Source organism: Phaethon aethereus (assembly GCF_964289735.1).
Source record: "Phaethon aethereus genome assembly, chromosome: 7".
Lineage (NCBI taxonomy): Eukaryota > Metazoa > Chordata > Aves > Phaethontiformes > Phaethontidae > Phaethon > Phaethon aethereus.
The window spans coordinates 22,543,364-22,568,513 of NC_138583.1; the positions used below are offsets into that span (position 1 = coordinate 22,543,364).

Here is a 25,150-nt window from a genome sequence, read left to right on the forward strand (position 1 = left end):
TTGGAAAAGTGTACGATACTGTTGCTCTTCTAAATGTAGAATGGGTGATTGCTGGCTGTATTAAAGGGATTGTTGAACCAGTGAAGGTGGAAACTAAATATGACTGTTATCTAGGTCATAGGTATTACTACACATTTGTAAATCTTGCTAGATTTTTCTACTAGTGGTGCAGAGCAGAAGGCTGGAATAGATCCATGGCAGTGGTCTTTAAGGCTCCTGAACACCTCTTGCTGCAAGCTATGTCTAGAAGCCTAAGAGGCATCTATTCCATGTTAAAACATTGAGGGCTTTAACTACTTCAAGACTTCAAAATGCTGTATGATGAGAGTGTGTGGCTTTCAGATGGTGATTGTTTTCTATATAGCGATTTCTATTTGGTATTGCTAGTGACCTGTACTATTTGTTTTAATCAACCTGAGCTGTACGTTTGTTTGGTTTTAAGGGGTTATGAAGGACAGTTGGGAAGATGACTCTCTAGAGCAAAAGAGAACTGAATACATGAGAAAGCATACTTCTGAGAACTATGCAGAAATACTGAAGGAAAGAACTGAAACCTTGGAAGGTCAGCTAGCTGCACTTGAAGAACAATGCAGAAGAGAAAAAAGCAAAAAAGAGGAGTTCAGTGGGCAGATAACAAACTTGCATCTCAAGCTCTCTGCTTCTGAAGAAAGGGCTTCTGGCTTAAGTGAAGAACTTCAACAGTGTCGAGCTGACTATCAGGAGATTGTTTCTGAACTGCACAAACAGAAAACTATAAATAGGGAACAAGAAGAAAAGATTATTCAGCTAAATAATGAAGTAGAAGATGCCAAACAAAATATAATTAATAAAGTGTCACAAATTAAAGCAATGCAGTCCAAAGTAGATGAGTTGTATAAATGTCACTTAGAGTCTTATGCTATGGATATTGATTTAGTTAATCTAAAGGGTTCCTTAGACTCTCAAAAAGATGAATCAGAGAGAGCTCAAATGAATCCTGTATGCATACAGTCCCAAACTGCTTCTACAGCAGATCTGAGACAGGAGAGCTCCTTTCACTGCAGTATTGAAAGCATTTGGGAAGAATGCAAAAATATTATTAAGGCTTCTTCACAAAAAAGTCAGCGGATTCAAGAACTGCTTCAACAAGTTGAAGACTTAAAGAAGGGACTTGATGACACTGAAAATTACAATAATCAACAAAAAATAAAATTAAGTGAGATTGCCAATCAAGATCATCAGTCCATAAACGAAAAAGATCTTATCAATCAGTTACAAGAGCAAATCCAGAAGAAAACTCAGGATTTTGAAAAACAGGCTGCAGAAGATCACAGAGTAATTGCACAGTTTGCGGAGGAAGTTACCAGCTACAAGGGAAAAATAAGAGAGCTTGAATGCCTCTTGGAGGCTTTTAGAGCTAAAGATTACAGCGTAACGAAGTTAGAAGTACTACTTAAAGAAAAAGAATCTATTATTTTAAATTTAGAAAGCAATACAGTAGCTCTGCAAGAGAAGTGTGCCAATGCAGACAAAAAAATGAAAGAATTAAATGATCAAGAATCAAATCTGAAGGAGGAGGTTGTGCAGTTGATGAACAGCTTGGAGAATATGAAACACTCCCTTCAGGAAAAGGAGAAAAACGAGGATGAGCAAACACAATCCATAGAATTGTAAGTAAATAATGAGATAACATAGCCCTTTGAGAATAGACTCAAGTTAAAACTACCTTCTGTGAACATAAGTTTATTTTGACATAACACATTTGCATGTTTATCAACATCATTAACCAAGGCTTTCTCATTGATCTGATAGATCTGAGATTCTATTAATGAGTAAAACCAGCAGTCAAAGAGCCTGAGTTAATGTGTAAAAGCTGTTTCTGAGATGTGCAACACTAATGTTATTTATGTCTGTTAATTTCTAATACAAGGCTACGTAAAGATCTTTCTGAGAGCTCTGACCTTGTAAGGGGATTGAAAAAAGATTTGCAGAGGAAAGAGGAAGAATATACGGATTTGAAAGAGAAATTTTCTGATGCCAAGAAACAAATTCAGCAAGTACAAAAAGAGGTTGGTAACCATAGGCCAAATGTTTCTTCTGCAAGTTTATGCTTGGGGTTCTGTTATTAAAACCTGTTTTCACAAATCTCAAGGATTCATAATAAAGCTATTTTGAGTGATATGTTTAGAGTAACAGTGAATCTTAAGTTACATTGCCATTGAAGCTGTAAGCTAAAGTTAAGACCAAATGTCAAAACATAGATTAGTACCGATTTTGGAGGGGGGGGAAGTGCATTGTATTAATGCACTTGAAAAAGGTTTGTGAAAACTATGGCTAATCTGGTTATGGGGAAGGACTCTGTAATCTTTATAGCAACAGTAGTCTTCTATTGAGATTTGCTCTGACCTCAAAGCCTTAAACTTCAGACTTGTGGAAAATGCTGATCTCTGGGAGGAAAAAGTGGATTAATGTGAAAAGGAAAGCACTAACTTCTACAGACTTTTTAAAATCTGAGCTATATTTTCTATTAAGGTTGGGGAGAAGAAATTAAAAAATGGAATAACTTACTAATGTTGTTAGTATTTATTTATTGAGCAGTAGGATTTCTTAGAACCTCATGGGATATCATAAGAACTTAAAATCCACAGCACTATTGCAAGAGTTTGCGCTTGAAAGTCAGGCCTTAAAAAAGTATTAAGTGTCTTCCCTAGCGGCCTAACATTTGAGGACCTTATCCTACTCAACATTCCATGTAAAATCCTTCATTTGAGAAGTAGCAAGGAGTGGATGGGATCACATGTCAGAAACTTTTTAGAACAGTTGAATTTATAGTTTGATTATGCTATTTCCTGGTGGTTTGGGGTTGGGTTTGGTTTTTTGGATGTGGTTGGCTTTTTTGTTTGTTTTGGGGTTTTGTTTGTGTTTTGTGTTTTGCCCTGCCAAATGTAATAGTCTATGGTGAAAACCCTTCCCTAGGAAAATTGTACAGTATAGTACACTTCCAGCCCCTAAAATTTATCTAAGATGCTTGCCCAAATTTTTCTCTTAAAGCGTTTGGTTATTTAGATAACTCAGAGATTATAAAAGGCTTATAGCTAAATGTTAGCTTTACTTCCTGTCTTTGTGCATTGTTACAGGTATGTACGATGCGATCTGAGGAGAAATTCCTGAGGAACAAAGTTAATGAACTTCAGAAAATTAAAAACCAGTTTAGTGTAGAATTAGAGATCAAACAGCGCACAATCCTGCAACTTCAAAAGGTATTTTTTTTTTTTTAAATTTACTTGCTCTCAATTTTTTTAATCCATTAATGAGGCAAGTTTTCTAGGCAACAGGAGAAAGTTTACAGAAATTCTGGTTAAAAATAAGAGTAGCCAACTGTCGTGGTTTAGCCCCAGCTGGCAACTAAGCACCACGTAGCCGCTTGCTCACTCCCCCACGGTGGGACAGGGGGGAGAGAATCAGAAGAGTAAAAGTGAGGAAATTCATGGTTTGAGATAAAGACAGTTTAAGAAGTAAAGCAAAAGCCATGCACGCAAGCAAAGCAAAACAAGGAATTCATTCACCACTCCCCATGGGCAGGCAAGTGTTCAGCCATCTCCGGGGAAGCAGGACTCAGTCACACATAATGGTTTCTTGGGAAGACAGACGCCATCACTCCGAATGTCCCTCCACCCCTTCCTTCTTCTTCGTGCCAGCTTTATATACTGAGCATGACGTTATATGGTATGGAATATCTCTTTGGCCAGCCTGAGTCAGCTGTCCTGGCTGTGTCCCCTCCCAACTTCCTGTGCACCCCCAGCCTGCTCAATGACAGGCCAGCATGAGAAGCTGGACTGTCCTTGACTACTTAGCAACAACTCAAAACATCAGCACCTTATGAACATTTTCTCATGTCAGATCCAAAAAATAGCCTCACGCTAGCTTCTGTGAAGGAAATTAACTCTACCCTGGCTGAAACCAGGACACCAACTGAAATTAGTTTTAATGGATGAATGAAAGATGTTTAAATAACTTCTCACTACAGGACACTGTCAAATTGTTTTAAATAGAGTAATATGCGTAGTAAATACATACCCAATACCCTGTTCTGATTAGTGACACTTAGGTTAGTAGTAATGCCCTCCTCTAAACATTTTTTTTAATTGGCTTGAATGCTGCTTTACACTATATGAAAAACGTATTTATTCTGGACTGTTTGTCTTAAATACGTTATTAATTTTTTCTCAAAGCTCAGAATGAAAAGCTACTCACTTCTAACATGTATATTTGTTTTTTTCAACACATTTTCTTTAATTTACTTTCAATGTGATATTTAGGAGCAGTTGAATAATGAGAAGCTGGAAGAAATCTCCAAACAGTATGAGAGAACATGTAAAGGTCAGAAAAAGCCATTATTGTTCTTTTTTTGGTTTTTTGGGGGTTTTTTTTGATGTGGAATGGCAACCTAACGAGTTGTCATGTTGTTAATGAATTTTGAGTGTCTTGTATATTTATACTTTAAAATACTGAGAAACTCCAACTGGACATTAAAATGTTACAGTCAGGAACTAATTGGATTGGAACAGCCTGCCCAGGGAGGTGGTAGAGTCACCATCACTGGAAGTGTTTGAAAAATGTGTGGACGTGGCACTTCGGGACGTGGTTTAGTGGGCATGGTGGTATTGGGCTGATGGTTGGACTTGATGATCTTGAAGGTCTTTTCCAACCTTAATGATTCTGTAATTTTTATTGAATCATTATTAGCAGGTGTATATATATATATTTTGAAAGCAAAGAAACAGTCTCAAAATGAGAAACTTAACAGAAATGAGACCCAGAGAAATTGTGTATTTGCTATATCAGTTTTAATTTAATAAAATGTTGGTATTTATTTGCCATTTTAAGAAAATCAAACGCTGAAACATGAACTAGCACAGTAACAGTTTCTGCAGGTTTGATGAACGTTTAGCAGTTGAACAATGGTTAGTTTCTCTCATAATAGAAGACATAGCCTGACTGATGTTGACACTGAAAGGCTCACCTGATTTAATCAAGTTGATGATAATCACTTAAGAATTTTGGATTTGGATAGTTCAGTAGAGATGCTCTATTTCTAATAGAACTTTTGATCTCAAAGCATGGGGGAAATGACTTGTAACAAAGGCACTTTGGGAGAGCACGGTGGGAACTGGGAAGGAGGCTCATCTCTAAATTTTTTTTCAAATCTTCAGATCTGTGTGCAAAGGAAAAAATAATTGAAGATATGCGGATTACATTAGAAGAACAAGAACAGACTCAGGTTGAACAAGATCAAGTGCTTGAAGCCAAATTAGAAGAGACCAACAGATTAGTTTTAGGTAATCCCTCCATGGAAAAGGAGTAGGGAGGCAAAATTGTTTTGCATGTATTGTGATAGCTGCTTTAAATTTCTGGTTTTGTTTGTGTTATTGTTAATATTGTTATTAACATTAACATTGTTATCACTGTTATATAGGCACTAATTTTATGTAGTACATAACAAACTTGTAACCGTTAAAGGCTTCTGTTGTTCCTTTGTGGTCATAGCTGATAAATCCAAGCAACTTTAGTAGAAGGATGTGGATATGGTCAAATATGCATTTGATACTATACATTATGTAACCTCATTTTCTGTACTGACTAGAACTGGAAGCATGGAAGCAGAAATATAGAGAGTTGAATAACCAGAGTGATGGTGAATGGCAGCAAAAGATGAGCCAAAATGAGGAGAAAAACCTAAATGAAAATGAGGAATTAATAAAGCTGCAAAAAGAACTGAAGGTAAAATATGGTGATGTAATTCATAACTTAGTTTTAAAGCTATAACTTCCATTTAGGAGTCTAAACTTTTGTGTGTCACTATCTTCAAGCGCTAGGGTGTGGTGGCAAGTTGTTATACTGCTAAAGGAAACCTCCTCTAAAAGCTGCACTGAACCAGTGCAGCAAAGTCTGGATGCAGTGTCTTTGTAATATATGGCATCACTGATTCCCCATAATAGAGTGCACCCTTCCCTATGTTATGCTACCATTGATGGTGCTTCTGTACTGGGCTCCTCTTACAGTTGTCTTAACCAATACAACTCTTGATATCCGTTCCAAACCTCTTTCCTGTCAGTTGCTTGGGCAACTAAATTAAACTCTTTCAAGATCTTGTGCTTGCTGTATGACCTGTAAGCCCTTCTTGTTAGGCTGAGGATTTTCCTCTAATTCTCTTTGGATTAGAAAGTAGATTTTTTTTTTTTTTTTTCCAAGCAGCTTTTCAGGTGCTTTCTGTCTTATGTGGGAGAATATCTGACAAGAGGTTTGATTGTGATAAGAAAGAAGGCAAAGTTGCTGTGGCTATAAGTGATGTTCTTGGGTATGCACTATCTCTGCCTACCATTCAAATTGTATTGCATTCTTTGCCTTTCAGTCTTGAAGTAGAAGTAAGTTTTCTAACATGTCCTGTAAGGCAGCATAAAAAACTGGGAATTTGTGAGTTAAAAGGGTCTCTTTACCTTTTCTTTTGGTCTAACTTTTATGGTTTTTGTGACTTAACCATAGCATTTTTAGAGGGAAAAAATGCTGTACCAGGAAACATGCCAATCTGAGTAAGAAGTGCTGAAAATGTTTAGGTTTTTTTCAATAGAGAAGAAAAATGAGAATTTAACACATGCACTTGGGAATATGCTGGAGTAAAACCGTATTAGTATTTCTTTTATCATTTTGCAACAAACCTGTTTAATGGTAATCTGGATTTTAAGACTTTTTTTTTTTCTGCTTAATCTCTACCTGTGGTTTTATTTCTGGTTTCATTAAAATAGGAAAATGAGGCAAAGTATCAAAATGATAGAAAGAAGTGGCTGGAGGAAAAAATGGGACTTATAAGTCAAGCAAAAGAAGCTGAAAGCCATCGCAACAGAGAAATGAGAAAATTTGCAGAGGACAGGGAGCGTCACATAGAGCAACAAGCAGAAATTGTAAGTGACTGGAGGTCTCAGCAGAGTCCTCTAGTGTGTCTTTAGCACAGAGCAAATCTCACATCAAGTGATAACAGTGTGAGCACTTGAGGGTAGATGGCCTTTGTCAAAGTTCCCTCACTTTAGCACATGGCAAAGCCTAGATGAAGTCTTCTCAATATGAATGGGGAAGAATAGAAGGGCCACAAAATGAAAAAGCTTAGTATGTAATGTAAGTTAACATGTCTGTTCCTCTCTATCCTATCACCACCACCACCTCACTATGAATTCTTCAAACTTCATCTTGTGCGTAAAACACCAATAAGTAACCTACACTTAAATGAATTGCTACTTTAATGAATCTAAGAAAACATACTTGAAACATAAGATTTGTTTCTTGTCTTTTCTTAAAAAAAAAAAAAAAAAAAAAAAAACCTATGAGGCTTTGGAAGGAAGAAAAAAGCAAGCAGAAGTTGACCAAAAAAACCTTCTTTCCAGATATAGAGTAAACATACTTGGTCAAAATACCAGTGGTTTTGCTCTCCTATCGCTTTCAAAGTACAGTGACTAATAGTTAATAACAAGGTGGATATCTTTCCTGTTCATTTGACTGCTTCAAGGTTGTAATTTCTTAAGCATATGAAATTATTATATGAATCTGTATAATCTAAAACTATGTTTGCACCTAGAAGTAGTTAGCAATGACTTTCTGGACCTGCAATCAACAGAGGAGGGTGTTAGCAGCTTAGGACTACTTCCACTTTGTGACTTTGAGACTTGTTAATAATAAAATGACAAAGCAAACAGGGAGTGGTGGTTCTTGCCAAAAATTCTCTTCACAAAGATTATAAATGCAGATACAGGTTTCCTAATTGAAGCATGGTTTCCTTTTGCACAGTTGTAGTGAAACTAGTTCTATGTGAGCTTTTTAAGATCTACATAGGCACTCAAGTTTACTGAGGCCATAAAATGGTACTAACTGTGAAACCAAACTATCGGAACAGTTCAAATAGTGTGTAGAAGTGGTGTTCAATTCTAACCTATTTTTTACCTGTTTAGGAAAGACTTACTGCACAGCTGGTAGAAAAGGACAGCAATCTTCAAAAGTGGCGTGAAGAAAGAGATAAATTAGTAGAAGCTTTGGAAGTACAGCTCAAGACTTTGGCTTCTACCACCACACAAAAAGATAAAGAAATTGCAGAACTGAAACAGGCTGCACTAAAGGATTCAGGAAAGGTTATCTCTCTCTGTCTTGTTCCTGTGTGAATTTTTTTTTTTCCTTGTTATCCATTAATTCTGCAAAACACTATATTTGCTCTTTGCATTTTGGCTCTATTTTTTGTTCTTAAACACTGTCATAATGAAACCATTTGCAGCTAATTTAAAAAAAAAAAAGATTTGCTTTATGTTTTTTTTGAAACTGAATTTGTAACAGTAACTAAAGTTTCAAAATATGTAGTAGTTCAAACAAACACCCAAGTCTATTTGATCCTTTGATTGCAAAGTTGGACCAGAAATCTGAAACGACTATCATATTTGCTGCCTTTTTCACAGCACCAAAGGCTTCATGAACAAATGGGAGGTGAACTTCTTACAATTCTACATAAGTAGAGTAAAATAAAAAAATTTGCATTACATCTTCCCTGTTATATGACTTCTCTTCACTTTAAATAGTGGCCACTCACGCTTGAAATTATTGGCTTTTTGTTGGATAGCTGACTGTTTAGGTAATCATGATGATGCTTGTGTATATGTTAATTTCTTTTGCCAATCCTGCAATTCATGGCAATTTTTGCTATGTTTATTAGAATAAGGAAATTGATATAGAAGAACTCAGAAAACAGCTGGCTGAGAAAGATGACTTCATAAAGGAATTGAAACAACACATTAACAATGAAAGCCTTCAGTATTTGGCAGAAGTACCTTTACCTGAAGAAGGACGAGATAAAATAGATCAGTCTGTAAACAAAGAGGTATGTTTGCTATATTTATAGAAGGCATGTACTAATGATATGTTGTTAAGAACTTCTCTTTTGTTCTTTTCTCAGTATGTATTTCAGCAACATTGGGAATCTCTCAAAAGTTACTTTTCGTAGTTCTTTGTACTTTAACTATATCTTCACTTCTGAGTTCTTGTTCGTTCGTTCTTTCTCTCTTACTGTTTTCATGCTTGCTCTCAGAAAAAAAAAAGTACTTTAGTTAATAGAATACCACCTCTCTCTACAATGTAGAACTTAACTAGTTTTTTGTTGGATATATAACTAATACAGGTTCTAGAGATTTGAAGGCATGATATTCATAATCTCAGGTTGGTTATGTCAGTATTAAGGGGATTTCAGCTCAAACTACTTTCATGATATCACTTATAGTGTGGTAATAGAGGTGATTCTGAAATTAGAGCTGCCAGCCCGTATGGGGGTTCACAAGAAGAAAACAGTATCTTGCATCCCACTTAAAAACAAACCAAAACAATCTTTGAAGTTTACACAAAGAAAAGATCAAGTTTGCATATTTTCTGAACAAAAATTAAAATATGTGCAACCTTACTGAGACTGCTGATTCTGACTGAACCCTTGTGTGCTATGTGAACAGTATTTAATGAGGTAGTTCTCCTGCTAAATTGAATTAATGCTATGTGGCTCTGCTGCTAATTAATAATGAACAGAGCTGAACATGGATCTCCTAGCAGTCCCTCCCCTGGCCACTAGAAGATGCGATTCTCCTACTGTTGCAGAACTGGACTGAATGCCAAAATGCAGCTCTTCATAGTTGTCCTGTCTGCTGCCAAATAAGACCAGCTAGATTCTTGCTGCTTCATCAGCACAGCCAGTGCCGTATAGATAAAGCTTGTGGTGTATGAGGGAGGATAGAACAGCTCTCAGAAAGGTTACTGCTTTATACAGCTTTGTAATAGCAGCTGAGAGCACACCATAAAATTAGTTATTTTTGCTATAAAATTAGTTACAGAGAAGAATTGTTGTGACTAGTTGGTGCTGAAGTATTTACCTCAAGCCAGTAGCGACAATACTTGATGTTATGAATGAGAAACTGCTAACAGGATTATTGTGTGAGAAACTTAGTGTAGTGTTGAAGCGAATGGGGTAAAGTTTTGGACAGAAGTCAAAAAATTCTCAGGAAAGACATAGTGGACATAAAGAAAAGCTGAAGTGATAAAGGTGATGTGTCTCCTGCCTTGTAAGGAGAGGCTAAGAAGCTGACACTCCAATTAGGAGAGGTTAAGGCCACTGGAGGGGTTATGGGTCTGGTCAGGGTTTACAAAATTATTATTGTGATGGGTAAACAGAAGTCATAACTGTCCTTCCTAAAAATACTGCAACAACTAGGCAGCACTTGATGAAACTAATAGGAGATAATTTAAAACAGTTAACATATTCCTATGTGAAGCAGCTAGTGATCTTCTGGAGGTGGTAGAAACAGGCACTGTCAGCAGGGATTAGAAAAATTTGTAGTAGAAATCCATAAATGTATTAATAAATGGATACTCTGAGGATGAGGCAGAGGTGTACCCTCTGACACTTCTAATGCAACAACTGAGAGTGCTGGGAGAGTATGGAGGGAGCAGATGACAAGGTGGCCAGGATCACACATGGTATCCCTAAATAGCATCTCCCATTGCTGCTCTTGGAGGCAGAATATTGAACTAAATGGACTAATAGTGAGACCCAGCAGGGCACATCTTGTGATTGCATTGTGAATAGATGTTACTGATTTAAACTTGTGTTGTCTTTCAGTCCAGGTGTTCATTAGCTGACTGTGCTTGAGGCTTTATGTTGTAACTTCAGACAACTGAAAATATTTTGAGGTTTACAGTTTTGCATAAATTTTACTCATTCTAAATATTTGCAGTTGATGGAAAAACAAAGCAAGACTAATCCTATAGCTGGACAAAGTATTCCAGTAAGGTATGATGGAGCTAAAGAGAATTATTCATTATCTCAATGTCCTAGCAGTGAATCTTCATTAAGTGAGGTTAGTATAAAACTTTACCTTCGAAAATTTTATGCAGTTGTATGGATTTTGCTAAATGCAGAACAGGGAAGAAAACGTGTCTTGTTGCCTGAAGATTTCTACAGTTTTATTCTGCAAATCCCTTTCTTGGTGATCAGATAGCTTGATTTAATGGCCTTTGGTAGAAATAAAAGTTGTATAATGTGATCATGTGAATAATTATATCTGACTTCAACTGTGTGCTCTTAAAAACTTACCTCTCACTGATGCTTATGAAGTGGCTGATTATTAGATAAGTGACCTGAAAACAAAAATATAAACCCTGTGTTTAAAAGTGTATAGCTTTGTTAGCTAATGACACTAACCATTCATACGTAATTTTTTGATTGCTAACTCTTTCATGAAGTAGCAGTCAAGAAGAAAAATGTTTTTATTAGCCAACTCTGTTCTTGGGCAAGTTGAGTTTAACTCATAGTTATTTTAAAACTTGTTTTCTTAAAATTATTATATGTTTGCAGGACCATTTAGAAATCGTCCTTGACTCTTCTGAAGTGTCCACAGAAAATGGAAAAACTAGTCGGTTCCCAAAACCAGAGATGGAAATCCAGTTCACACCTCTGCAACCCAATAGGATGGAGGTGAAGCACCAGGGCAGCACCTTACCAGTTACAGTTAAAATGCTCAAGCCAAGAAAGAAAAGAAAGAGTGAAGAGATGGATGAGGTATGACCTAGACCAACTAACAAAATATGTTCTGCAGTTTTTCAATGTGTTACTCTGATCATTTGTTAAAATCGGTTCTCTTTCTTCTGATTTTCACTGAGATCCTAAGGATATAGCTAAAGTATATTTAACTTCTTTTCTCTCCTTGCAACGAGTGGTGGATCTCTGGCCTGTGTTGAATAATGTCATATACTTTAATTTATCCAGATTCTGGCCTCTTGTCCCTAATTTGCTCTTTTTACCTTTTACATTTCTCTCTCCCTGCTGGTACCATTTGTTCGTGTCTCCAGCTCTGATCTGTGGGATTACAGACTAGTTCTATAGAATTACTACTTTTGGTTTAGGCAATCATTGGTATCAATTATAATTTCTTCTAATAGAAAATTATAATAGGAAATTACAAGTTAAACCTTGGGGCTTAATCAATGCATTTTAGAGTTTCAAGATCACTTCCTTTAATTTTATTTCTCCAGCCTGTGTTTTCTTTGATCTTTTTGTACTTAGAGGGACTATACAAAACTAATTGCACCAGCATCTGAACCTTCCTGTTTTCTGTAGACCTTAATTCCTCTTTAATTCCTTCAGTTGTGCTAGGTTGTATGCTCCAGCCGCCTTAATGTGCTGTGGTGTTTACATATGAGACTAAGGCTCCACGGTAGTTCAAGGTGGTAAAAATCTTCACTGCTCCTACCTGAACTGCATGTTCCTTTCCTCTAGATTTTATCAGCATTAGCACCAACACAGCTATCTCTAAAACACTTACAAAGGCTATGAAAGCCTATGACCACGTTGGGGTGGTACTTACATACTTGTAATCCTACTTGAGGGACTTATGAATCTCCATACTTCTAAGGACTTTTGAAGCTGACAGATGAGTATGAGGGAGATGACTTGTGGATGATTTGGCTAGGTGGTAAGTGATATCTTTCAGTGAGTGAGCTTGTCTCTATCTGACGCTTTTCTAGCATTTCTCATTTGGACATTCCCAAGTGATGTATTTTTTTTAATCTCTTAGTAAAATAGTTAAGAGAAATAATCACTTCAGTGATTGACAGTTTGACAGTACTTCAATAAACTCATTTTGTTAAACTTGGATTGCAAAAGTAACTGCTAAAAGCTGTGTGAGCTAATTCATGTGGAATTCAGCACTTTCTGGAATAATGTCCAGAGCGGATTTAAACTTCTTGTGTCTTGAACCGATTTTCTTTGAGAGTATTATTCTCTCAGGCTGCTGGAAGAGTAGGTGTAAAAATAACCACCCTTCTGAAGGCACTGAAAAAGTACTGAACCTTATCTACAGATGAATATATTAAAATCTAATGTAGTTATCCATGTTTTTAGAGAAGACTGTTTTGCCAATCTATTTAAATCCTTTCACAGTGTAGTAGTCCATGTTCATACCCATATGCGATAACATTTAGCCAAGTAACTTTTCAATAAAATGGAACTAAATTTAAAAGTATTTTATTACTCTTTTATGCATCTGAATGTTACCCTTAAATATTATTTTCCTGTTACATCTGCCAAACAGAAATAAATTATAAAACGATTCAGTAACTTCAACTGTCACAAGTCTACTGAAGACACAATTTTTTTTTAACTTTCCTAAAACTGAAAAGCACGTTGTCAGCATTAAAACTAAGGACTGAAGGGAAACCTGTGGTGCTAAAATAACCATATATTGCCACCAACCTTGTTTTTAGAAACAAACAAACCCAAATCTTTTGCAGAGACTCCCTTCTAACTAAACAAAGAACACAATCTTCTTTCCCTTTTCTGACACTCTTATTCATTGGTATGGCTATCAGTTATCTGAAATCTCTTGGCATCACTTCATAAAATAGATGACGTCTTAATGACAGCTTAACAATGGCACTATGCACTATGCTACCAACCTGTTTTTATAGTTGTCACTGTAAATCTGAATTTACATTTAGATTTATTGAATTAATTTCAATTTGTGTGTTCACTTGTCAAATATCTTAAAGCCAAAAGTACAGAAAATATGGAGAGAAGAAAATAGTAAATGTCAGGATGGTTTTTCTAGGTATTTCTAGTTCCCTTCCACAAATTTGTTTAGTATTTAATTCACATTTGAATAGTTGCCTTTATCCAGTATTTAGCCAATGCCTCCCTCCTGTTAGTCATAGCATTTAAACAGTGTCTGCTTCTGTAATATAAGTAATTGTTGTTCTTTCCAGAAGAATCCTAGTTAAAATGCATCCTATTTATTTTCTTAGGATTTCGTGAAAAGTGAGAATGAGAAAAATGCAAAACCTGCTATGACTAATTCACCTTCTACAAGCAACAAGAAAATGGTTTGGTTTTGTTCTGTTTTTGAAGTTAGTTTGGCCTTTTCTCTAAAGGTGGACTTGTGAAAGGAGCAATCATTCTTATGCAGCAGTATCTTATCTTTATCTATGTACTTGAATAGGTTTCTTAAACACTTTTGTTGTCTTCCTACTAACCTCTATAAGCTAAACAAAGAGAGTAAGTATGTATTTGCCAAGAATGTGTACTAGCTGCAGTGTACAATGATGACAATTATAAAGAGATTATTTTGGCCTTAGTAACCTGGGCAGGTTCAAAGGGTGGGTAGTAGCCTGATTTTCCCCATCAGTTTCTTCCTCTTTTGTTTGTAACTAGAACACCTTGTCTAATGAAATACTCTACAAATTTGAATCTATTTTTTTTCAAAGAAACAAATAGTTTCCAATATTACTCATGCCCTTAAATATGTTCTGTGAAACTGATTTTTTTTTTTTTTTTTTTTTTTAGATCTGGGTATAAAATGAGATTATCTGCATTGCTTGCTTTGGTAGTATTGTTAGTATAATGAACAGAGGTGTCGGTAGCAAAGCTCAAAATGTCAGCTTGAAAATAACATTGAAGCCAAGTAAAATAGAATTAAATGTGAAGATAAGACAATTTTCAACTTAAACAATGATCTTTTATTTCTGTTACAGATGTCTACTACACAGTTGTTTAGAAAAGAATACCCCTTAAGAAAGCAAGAATCTACTTCAAGTAAAAAGTCAGCTAAAAAAGATGGAACACTACAAAAAATTGGAGATTTTTTTCAAAGTTCTCCTACTATTATTCACTCTAAAGGTTTGTAGAGAATAAATAAGGCTTATTCCATGTTCTCTGGGCATTGTAGAATGGCTTTTTTCTACTGTAATCTATTAATATATATGTTGTTAAAGGATATGTTCACTGCATTAAGTTGTTCTTTCATTTATGAAATAATGGAGTCTGAATTGGGGCCTGCTGTATTGAATCTTGCAGAGTAGAAAAGTTTGTCTTGATTGCAAGGACCAGGTGGTTCTGAAGTTTAGGTTAAGTGTGAAAGGTAAACCAGGTGGAATGAAAGCAAGGAGTGTGGAATATGTGCATATAAATTTATCACAAAAGCAATGGTAACTGTCAAGCTCGCAATGTCCGAGTTACTCTGTTCTTGCTTACTGTAATATAGTTAAAGACAATTTCAGAAACTTGACCTACTGCTCTAAAAAAAATAAGAGCTGAATCCACGCTCCAAATCTTACCTTGTTCTAGGTAATCCCCTAGCAATCCCTCTTCCTCTTCCACCCCGCTTTGTTTCTGTGGAAACTGCATTAATGATTTTTTTATGTACGTATGTGGGAGGAGAAGATTAGTTCTACAGAATCTGAAAGCTGGTATCTCATGAAAATATTTGGAAGACCTCAATAAACTGACTATGAAGCAATTAATAGATTTTGTTAAGTTTAAGCGTATCCTTGGGAAGACTAACTGCAAGGACTTTCCATTGAAGAATATATTTCTACTCTTTCCTACAGTAAGATATGATCTCTGAGTTATTGTGTTTTTAAAAAAAAGATTAAAATTAGAAGAGAATGCAAAGAATCACCAGCTTTAAATTCTAAAAGACACTATCTGGTTGGTTAAAGCAAGGTCAGTCATTATTCAATGTGGATCGTTAAAATTAAGACCTCCATACCAACTTGAAAACTTGACTTGCTAGAGAGTGTATCTTGCTTATCTGCTGTAAGACAGTCTAATGATGATGGTGGAATTTTTAAAATTTTCTAGGTTTATCAGATTGTTTCCATGAGGACAACTTACCATTATCAATGGAAGCCAAACCACAGACTACTCCAAATTTCACCCTGATAATTCTTAATTTGAGCAAATGAGTTCTAATTTGTAACCTTTATTAGCATGTTCTATACTTTTCCCTCTTTTGCATAACTTAGTATTTTTCAAGATTTCTTCTTTCCTTCTAGCTCATAACATGCATACACAGATCTCTTTATAGATCTAGTACTAGTTTCAGAAAACCGTACAAGTATATAGAGAAGTTAAGCCTGTTGTTCAATTCCTGTTGGAGTATTTGACATCCAGTGAAATCTGAATCCCAACTGATTTTTTTAACATGCTATTTAAATATGTCCTTTAAGCTTTTGCATCTGAAGCTATAGAAAATTGTTTCCAGCTATAGAAGACTGTGGTAGTCAAATACAAATTCTGAATTTTTATATTGAAACTTCAGACTAGATCTGTCATTTTTAAACTGTTTTTAATAAACTTTGCTTTATTCATTGATTTTGAGTCTACAAAATTAGTGACACATTGATTTATGATAAAATTTCTCTTCTAGCAAAGAAGCTGATGGCAACAATAAGCTCTCCGAAGTCTGCAGAACCAGCAAGTGTCAAAGAAAATGAGCTCAAGCCAAAACGATCTAAAAGAAAGCTGTATTCAACTGACATTTCTTGCCCTCTAGATATCCCAGCTTCTTCGGTAAGTCATTACAGGTTACTATTTTGTCCACTGTAATGTATTTCTGCAATCTTGGCTTAAAATAAACTATTAGCGGGACAGAACAAACCTGAAGGTCTGATCAAATTGCATAAGAGGTTTGAAAGTACTGACTTATTTCTTGATTCTACCTAACCATTCCTTTTGGTCTTCCTGCTTTTTTACTTAATTTTCTCTGTTTTCTCACATATCCTCTCTGTGTTTGACTTACTGAATAGGTGATACAACAATCATGGAGATATCTTTAAATTTGTATTCATAGATATCTTGGCTGTGGTACGTGGAGGACTACTTTTTTGTCTACCACAGCAATTGAGTCTTAATTTGTTTTTCCATTAGTCGGTGTTTATATAAGTGTAGCATAAAGGGAGAATAGAAATGGAGACCATCAAGGGATCCATACATTTGGAATAGCATGATTGAAACACTAAGATAAAGGTCTGCATGTACAATGAACTTTGCAGGGCAAGTGAGCATCTAAGGTAATTTCCGATTCCATTTATGCCCAGCTGATATTTGGGTTACTTTAGGATGTGGATACATCTATGCTTTTCCAAAGCACAGTTTAGATAGACTTCTGGGTGTACTTAAATTGTGTTGCCCTGTCTAAGCCAGCCTATAAAGAGGCCAGGGCTTGATGTATTTTTCCTGAAATCCAACTTAATGGTTTTGACAGTAACTATAGTGCTGAGCATACTCTTGCTCTGTTGAAAGTACACCTCTTCATTCTGTTCAATCCTTTCTTTCCTTCACTATGGTGACTGTTTGCCCATACTGAGATATCCTATTGAATTTTCTGTAAATTATATGAATGAAAGCAGCAGAAACCAAAATGCTGTCCATAGGAGGGTGAAGAAAATGACAGAAATGCAGAACAAAAGAAGCTAAGAAACTTGGAAGTGAAAGGAAAAACAAAAGACTGAATCCTGGGAAAATCGGAGAAAGCTAAAGGAATTTAAGCTAAAAATATGTTTTCTGAACACTTCCTGTTTCACAAAATGAATATTAGAGATTAGAAGAAAGAACTGCTTTCAGATCACATTTTTCTTGGACTTTGGTATTTGTTTCAGCAGAAACAGGATTTTTTATGTTCCCAGTATTTGTTGCTTATTATGATGCATTAAAGTGACCTCTCTATCCTGGATGCTTCTGACTAAAAAATAATAGACAAATTTCATTCTGCAAACAGCTTCTGGGAAAAACTGTGTGTTGGTTACATGGGTTTAAAGTGCGTATCATTTATCGTTGAAGAAATGCTGAGTAACTCTTGAAATATCTTTTTCAGATCTTTATAGAACAAAAAGAGAAGGAAAGTGATCATCTAATCATCAAGCGACGGCTACGATCAAAAACAGCTAAATAATCTTGTAAAAGCATGTTTGTATTTCCTAGTTGGGTTATATTTGCATTGTATTATTTCAGCTGATTGTATATAGGAAGTAACAGACACTTAGTCATGCTCCAAAGTCTGTATATAGATGTATAGACTTGTTCTGATAATTTCCAGTTCTGACTCCATTAAAGCTGAAATACTGTTCAAGAAAGCTGTGCCTGAATCTCTTTTTCAGGAATGGTTCTTTGGAAGTGTTCATCATTTACCCATTGTGCAGTAAGACCTATGCATGTATGGAATGGTTTCAGTTGCTTTTTTCAGATGGCCAGTATACCTACTGTAAATTTCACTGGGACAAAATGAGCACACATCAAAACTTCTACATCCTTAAATTCTTTTAAAAAATTCTGTGAAGGAGGAAAATTGAGGAATTGGTGCTATGTGGAGAAATATAATGGTTTTTCATCACTTGTGTGGTTTTTAACTGTCTTCCATTTACTCTTCTAAATTAAGTAATTTATAAGCATAATATTCTTTCTTTGGGGATTATAATATCCATTAAAAATTGCTATTAGAAGTGACCCAGTCTCCAATAGACATTTGACACTTTATTCTAACCATTCAGTTCTGCTCAACTAGAAGAGCTACTTCTTATATAGTAAGGTTTCTGCTTATAACCAGTGTCTAAATAAGTAAACATTTAAAAAACTCTTGGTTTCATCAATGTAGCATTTACTTAAGTCACAGGCAATGACTGTATTTGGTAGGATTTTCCATTGTTTGAAGAACATCTTCAGAACATCTTCAGGTCATCTTTCAGAAAGAGCTGAAATTACTTTGGCAATGACCTGCTCTTGACATGGATGAAGCAAGACAATCCCAGTAAGTGATCATTTACTCTAACTTCTTGCTCATTGCAGCATCCTTATTTTTATTTTCTTGAATTACTGCCAACCATACAACATTGTTTTTCCTTGGACTACTGGATTATTTTGATGATTACTGCATTTTGGTCTGTTCTACCCATCATATGTATGATTCTATGATATCTTTCTGTTTAAAGAGTTTCTTATCATTCTGTTTTGCACATACATAGTGTTTAGCACCCTAGGAAGAGTATCTTGTTTACAAGATTGCCTTTTCAGGCTTGATATTGGCCATTTTTTCACAAGTTCTCTGTCAACATCCAGTCCTAGACTTCCTTGGGTTTTTTTCCCTTCCTCCACACCATACTGGTTCATCAGCAACAACCAGTTGGTCTGTAGAGGTGCAGTGATAGCTTGCTCATACAGCCAGGTAAGTGCTACTCATCTTTAGTAGTACAGTAGTAAATTTTAGATAGTACAGCTGCAACCTTGCTGTCCTTCAGAAATTATTCCATGATTTAACAGTTATAAGTGTGTTTTTCTTCATCTGCTGCTCTGTTATTTTCTTTTATTTGATTGAAAAAAAAAAAAAGATTGACTGACATAAACATGAGATTAAAATTGTTGTTCTTGAAAGAAAAAGTGACTTTAAATACCTGTTGCAGTTTCACTTTAATAACAAATGCAATATCTGTAAAAAATGCAAATCAATGTAAAAATGGTCATTAGTTATTTCTTTAGTAGAAGTAGTTTTCCTTTAATTTTTATGTGACTATAGCTTAAATGAGGACAACAATGCTGTGAGTCAGTTTAGTGGCAAGAAACTTTTTTTTCTTTACTGTTCTTGAGTAGTTTAACTGAGCATGAAATGTTTCTTCATAAGGATAATGCATAGTTTGATTCTGTAGATCCTGACTTGTAAGATCAGATTCTCATACTAAGTTGCTTCTCTAGTTTCCTGACTGTTCAAATGGAGTTGTACACCTATACGCTTCCATACCTTGTCCTTAACAAAGAAAGATTGATGTTTTGTTCTTTCTAACTTGAAAGCTGGTAAAATGAGCCTGATTCACAAATCATTCAGCTCTTCTATTCCTTCAGCTTTTTGTCTTCAACTTCCGTCTGTGTGAATGAGAACTTAGATTTCCTTTTCATTAGCTTATGATTGGTATTGCCATCTTTCGTCTCTCTTTTCTTTCTAATAGGAAAATGTAAAATCCAGGTGATGATCAGATAATTCTAAATAAAAATAAACAAAATATCATTTAATATCTCTTCACAGGTAGGATTTTATACTTTGAGCCCCTTTGTCTTTCCCCAGATCTTCTGTTTTCTGCTATCTGTAGTCCAGATATCTGGATTGATCTCTTTCAGGGCTATAGAAGAGCAGAGCAGTGAAGATTCTTACCTCATGTAGGTGCAAGTTGCTCATTTTACAGAAGGCTCATAGCTGTAGACAGTGCATAAACAAGATGAAGTCATAGAACAGTATTCAAAAATGGGATAGTACTTGGAATATTTATTCTTTGTCTTTCTCCTAACATTTTGTCTTTTTCCATTTTTAGCACATGTTCTGAGTCAGCTGTTCATCTTGACCCTTAACTTGTTTTTTCTGAATAGTTTCAGTTAATTTTAGAACCCATCAGCATGTGCCTGTTTAGCTGGATTGTTCCTTCCATTGTGTATAACCTTGCACTTGCCTGCAGTGGAATTCATATGTTATCATGTTGCCTTGAATGACAGTTTGATTGCTTATCATTAAATCATCAAATGGCCTTATAGCTCTTATTTAACAAAAAAGATTTGCAAGGTAAATGCAGAATTGAAAGAATACTGAATTACTTGATTGTTGCATGTATGATTTCTTTATTGATTCAAATGTGTGCAAAGTAATAGAAATATCTTCAGCCATTTGATGTCTCTGAAATTGCTGATTGATAGTGTTTGTTCTTCTCCATCAAACATAAAATTTCATAGTTTCAAATAACCTATGCCTCTTCCTGATTTCATGGCTGTAAATAACAAGTGACAATACATTTAACAGTTTATTTCCGGTAAATTGCAGTTTAGTTACCAGTGCAGCTAACTAGGAAGTAGACTCTCAACTTAGTCAAGCCACTATGAAACTCAGGAATGCTACCGTACTTCTATCTGTATTGCCAGTTTTTCTAAGTTCTTGTATTTACTAAAAATTCTATCAGTGTTGCTGAGCTATCTGGAGGCTATATGAAAACCTGTTTTTTCTCAAAGTCATTTGAATTGGTGTTCTCAACATAAGCAGAGCATTAGAGTAGCTATACATACATGCACAAAAATTTTGTTTATTCACATATTCTAATTTTTTGTCCCTATGGTAGTCTTGGCAATTGCAAGAACTGCACTGAATCAACTTCTTTCATAGGTGTAGGCTTGGTTATAAAACTCCATGGTTACAGATTTTTAATACATACAGAAATAAAGTGTGAGCACTTTGCTTTGCTTAAGGGATTGTGATTTCTGTACTTCCTACAGCTCTTGGAGTTTGAGCCTATATGTTGGTAGCATAGAAAATGGGTCATACTTTGTGTACCTCCTTTGTCTATGTCAGGATTATCAATTATTTCCTGAGCAGGAAGAACATAGGTGTGATATGAAAGGGAAAAAAAGTAATCCAAGAAAGCAGGTTTTTTTGATGCTATCACATATAAAGATGTTCACTTTCAGTTCTTTGGAAGTAATGGGAAATACTTTTTTTTTTTTCCTTGTCAAGACTGAGGCTAGCGTGGTGTTATCCTTCTTTCAGCTGCTCTGGAGAATGAAGTGAGAAGGTGTTTTAGGACATCATTTCCCTTTTGCCTTCTAATTTTTCCTGATAAGTACTGTAGCTAATTAAAAGCTGAGCATGAATATGCCTCCTTTTTATTTTATTCTTATTTTAATGTAAGGTTCACCAATTAACCTGCAGAGCAAAGAGAATAGTGTTAGTCCATTAACGGAGGAGAGCTCAAGTCTTTACCTAGCAAAGACTAAGATAAAGCACTATTAATGGAAATTTGGACTATATTTTGACATGGAGAAGACATCTGGTAATATTTAAATTTTCCTTGTTCTGTTCAGAACTTTCTTGGCTGTAGGAAGGTTGCACCCCAGCAATGTTGTGTGGCGCATGTATCACCGTGCATCATTAGCTGAAGAGGGAAATAAGCTTTTATATCTGAAACTGGGTCATGCAGTGCTGATATGCTAAGAGAACTCAAATCCCACGAAGGGAAATCTCCTGGGATTTCCAGGAGAAAATCCTGGAAAGTTACTGTTGTAGCTTCCATTTTCTTGCTTTCCCCCCTCCAAATTTGAGTAAATCTAGTTTCTGAAACTATCTGACACAGGACAACCTAGTTCAGTATCAATCTGTTCTATGCATTGAAATCTTCTGGTACTTAAAATGAAGTTTCCTTTTCCCAAGAGAATAAGATTAGATCCTTATAACTTTAATAACAGACTTTTAAGACTTGGTCTCACTTCTTTGGTGTTTTGTTTTCCCACACAAGGAAGGACAGGCTTCCATAGTATGAAATGGTTCTATTTCTGGTGTAACAGCTGAATTCTTCAAAGTGCCTTGTACAACAATACTTTGAATAGTTCATTCTGAGCACGTCATGCTGTGAGGAATAATTCTTAGCAAATAGTCTATGCTATACTTGTGTCAAGCTGTCCAAACTTTTTCAATGGTTAAGCCTCATCTTGAAGGCTCTATTCCTTGTTCAACTTCAGCTCATTTGGGGTGAATGCTTTTTCTTTTGCTATCCTCATGGCACTCCAGTTACAGACATAATGAAGGCTTTTCTGCAAGGAAAATATGAGGACGCTACTTCACATAGGTCAAGGTTTTCTCTTTGGCAAAAGAAAACAAGGAGGAACAGTGGCACCATTTGATCAGACAGCTCATGAAGTGAGGGTAAGTGTTTCTGGAGCTGAGAGTGAGAAAAAGGAGCAGAATATTTTGGGGGTGATTTTTCAGTAATAGAATAGCATTCCATAGATAATACAAGTACTTGAACGTTCTTGAAACGTGGTCGGTGCTGCAAGAGAAGAAAAATAAGAAGACTGTAATAAAACATGCCTACCTGGGTGTTACTAAAGCCTGTTTAATGTGTCTTGCGTACAATGGCAAGACCCCCAGGAGATGGCACGGAGACACTGCTTGAAAGCTCCACTCTCCACATGGAGAATTCCAGCAGGGAGGTGCGGGGGGGGCAGAAATATTTTACTTTGTTTTAAACTAACCCATTTTTGATCCCATTTAGCCAAGCTTCACAAAAAGTTCAGAATGGGGTCTTGCTGGACTGTAGTCTCTTGGCAAATTCCTAGTCCTCCAGATCTCTTCCCCCCCTCCTCCCCCCCCCCCGGCTATGAGAACACTACCTGTGCACGGAAACAATCGGTATATAGCCCTGTCATATAAGATTTTGTTTCTTGGGTCAGGATTCTGAGATGAAGTATTGGTTTATATGCACTTGTGTCTACTGTAACTTGTTCACCCATTGCTGTATACTAACATTTTATAGGAGTTTATATACTCTTCTTTTTTAATGAAGATAAAGGATACTCCCACTGAAAAAAATTCATTAGGCAGAACTACAGGTCCTCCAAGGCCTAAGGAAAAAGTATGAGATCAGATTTGTCAAGGAAGAGTTTGTTTCCAGAGTTTCTGGATTTAATATTTATGGATCTTTGTATCAAAGGGTAGAGTCAGACTATACAGTAGTGCTGTAACATTGTTTTGTTTTTTGAATCATCTATGAGAATAAGGAATCTTCTGAGAAGAAAGCTTTGGCTTATTTTAAAGCATAAAAGTGCCGAACTCTACTTTTCCTGCTGTGCACTGAAGACTCCATTTGCTCAAAAAATGCTGCTGAAAGATGAGTTCTGAAGCTCTGAGAACAAAGGCGGTTTTTTAGAGTTAACTGAAAGACCAGCTTTTTCAATTCATTAAGTAACCAGAAATATCGGGTAAAATGAGCTTGCACCTGTCTTAGTTCATTTCCAACTGCTTAAAGTGTGTTTTGTGTTTTGCTTTTAAAAAGGAGTCCTTTTAATCATAGATGAATTGCTAATGTGGTGCATCAGTGCTGTTTCATGTCAGATTGGAGAGAATAGAAAATTCTGGCAAAAAAAATGTAGATGAAGGAGAGGCAGCATGTCTAGATAGAATACCTCAGTACATTAAACAGCATGTCTACTTAAGATCTCCTTAAAGTTTTGTACCTGATAAGCAGGTATACTTCGTCTTGGAGACCTCATATAAAGTGGGTAATTCTGACTGTGTGTGTTTGGAGAACGCTATCTAGCTGTGCTTCAGTGTGCATGATTAATGAAGGAAAATTTAGATGTTCTGTCCTTGTAATGGGTGGTCAATAGCCCTTAAATAGTATCTTTGCTCTGACATGTGACAATGCCTCAAAGCAACAGTAAAAATGATTGCACATGTGCAAAACTCCAAATACTAACCCTCCCCTCAGTGCCCTTTAAAACTTCGGGTGTAGTCAGATGAGCTAGCTGAAACGTTCTTGGCTGGCAATATGTCCCCATGCAATCTCCTATGGATTCAATTGCTCAAAGGATAGAAACTCAGAAGGAAGCTGACATGAGTGAGTACTTGAGAGTGTTTGACAGGAGCGAATTGCCTTAAAAGCAGCTGGCAATAGAATGATATAGTTTTATTTTCTGAAGAAGACAGAATCACAGTATCTGCTGCTGTACAAATAAGTAGACCTGTGATATCCAGGTTTGTGTTCTGGAGAAAATGATTGGTGGGGGGAAAAAAAAAATCACAGAAATTGCATGTTTATATTTAATTACATCATTAGAAACTTGAACTTTGGAAGCATAACTGCTTGTGTGTATTACATCTATCCCATGATACTTGTTTTGGTTTGGGTTTTAAGATAGCATTGGAAAGGGGAAAAAAAAAATTAACGTGAGGTAAAAGTGCCTAGAAGAAAGGAATCTAATCGGACAAAAACGGTTATCTCCTTCCAGTGTTAATGAGACCTGGGCAAAGGCTTCCAGCAGAGAGCAGAATGCCTCAAGACCAGGTTGCAAAACGAAAGACTGCAGCTTGAAACGGTTGATGCAGCCGTTGAAGCCGACTCTGGTTACCTGCATTCTGCAAATTGCTTCCAGAAACCCGCAAGGTGTTGACCATGTGATGTTAGAGGCAAAGGCATCGTAGGGTGAGAGTGAACAACTTGGAACAAGAGATGTTAACAGAGCTTTCATCCGTATCAAACATCTCATAATGCACAAGTACATCACAGAAGCACTATTTTAAAAAAACAAAAGAGCATTTTTGTCATGAGAACAGCCTAATTGCTAGCTTCCACAAAAATGCACTACTGCTTTTTACTATACTGATCTTGTGCTTTGCTGCTACAAAATTGACCTTTTATAAAATGTCACTTAGTGTTTGAGACTCAGACTTATTTGTGTGCCTTTTCATAATGCACAACAGGCAGGGAAAATAAGTTGCTTCATTTTTTTTTTTTAATCAAAACATTTAAT

General features: G+C 35.9%; 1 protein-coding gene across 1 annotated transcript in view; it reads left to right on the forward strand.

Moving 5' to 3' along the window:
- The window catches only part of KIF20B (kinesin family member 20B), a gene marked incomplete at both ends in the record, with an annotated part of 39,431 nt that extends 21,657 nt beyond the window's left edge, over positions 1–17,774 (forward strand). Inside the window, 15 exons of the mRNA XM_082002593.1 lie at positions 443–1,649; positions 1,910–2,048; positions 3,117–3,239; positions 4,299–4,359; positions 5,193–5,318; positions 5,624–5,760; positions 6,783–6,938; positions 7,977–8,153; positions 8,726–8,890; positions 10,785–10,907; positions 11,405–11,608; positions 13,849–13,932; positions 14,575–14,719; positions 16,251–16,393; positions 17,697–17,774. Coding sequence (XP_081858719.1) covers positions 443–1,649; positions 1,910–2,048; positions 3,117–3,239; positions 4,299–4,359; positions 5,193–5,318; positions 5,624–5,760; positions 6,783–6,938; positions 7,977–8,153; positions 8,726–8,890; positions 10,785–10,907; positions 11,405–11,608; positions 13,849–13,932; positions 14,575–14,719; positions 16,251–16,393; positions 17,697–17,774 — 3,068 coding nt within the window. The remainder of the gene's footprint in view (positions 1–442; positions 1,650–1,909; positions 2,049–3,116; positions 3,240–4,298; positions 4,360–5,192; positions 5,319–5,623; positions 5,761–6,782; positions 6,939–7,976; positions 8,154–8,725; positions 8,891–10,784; positions 10,908–11,404; positions 11,609–13,848; positions 13,933–14,574; positions 14,720–16,250; positions 16,394–17,696) is intronic.
- Positions 17,775–25,150: the final 7,376 nt, after the last annotated feature.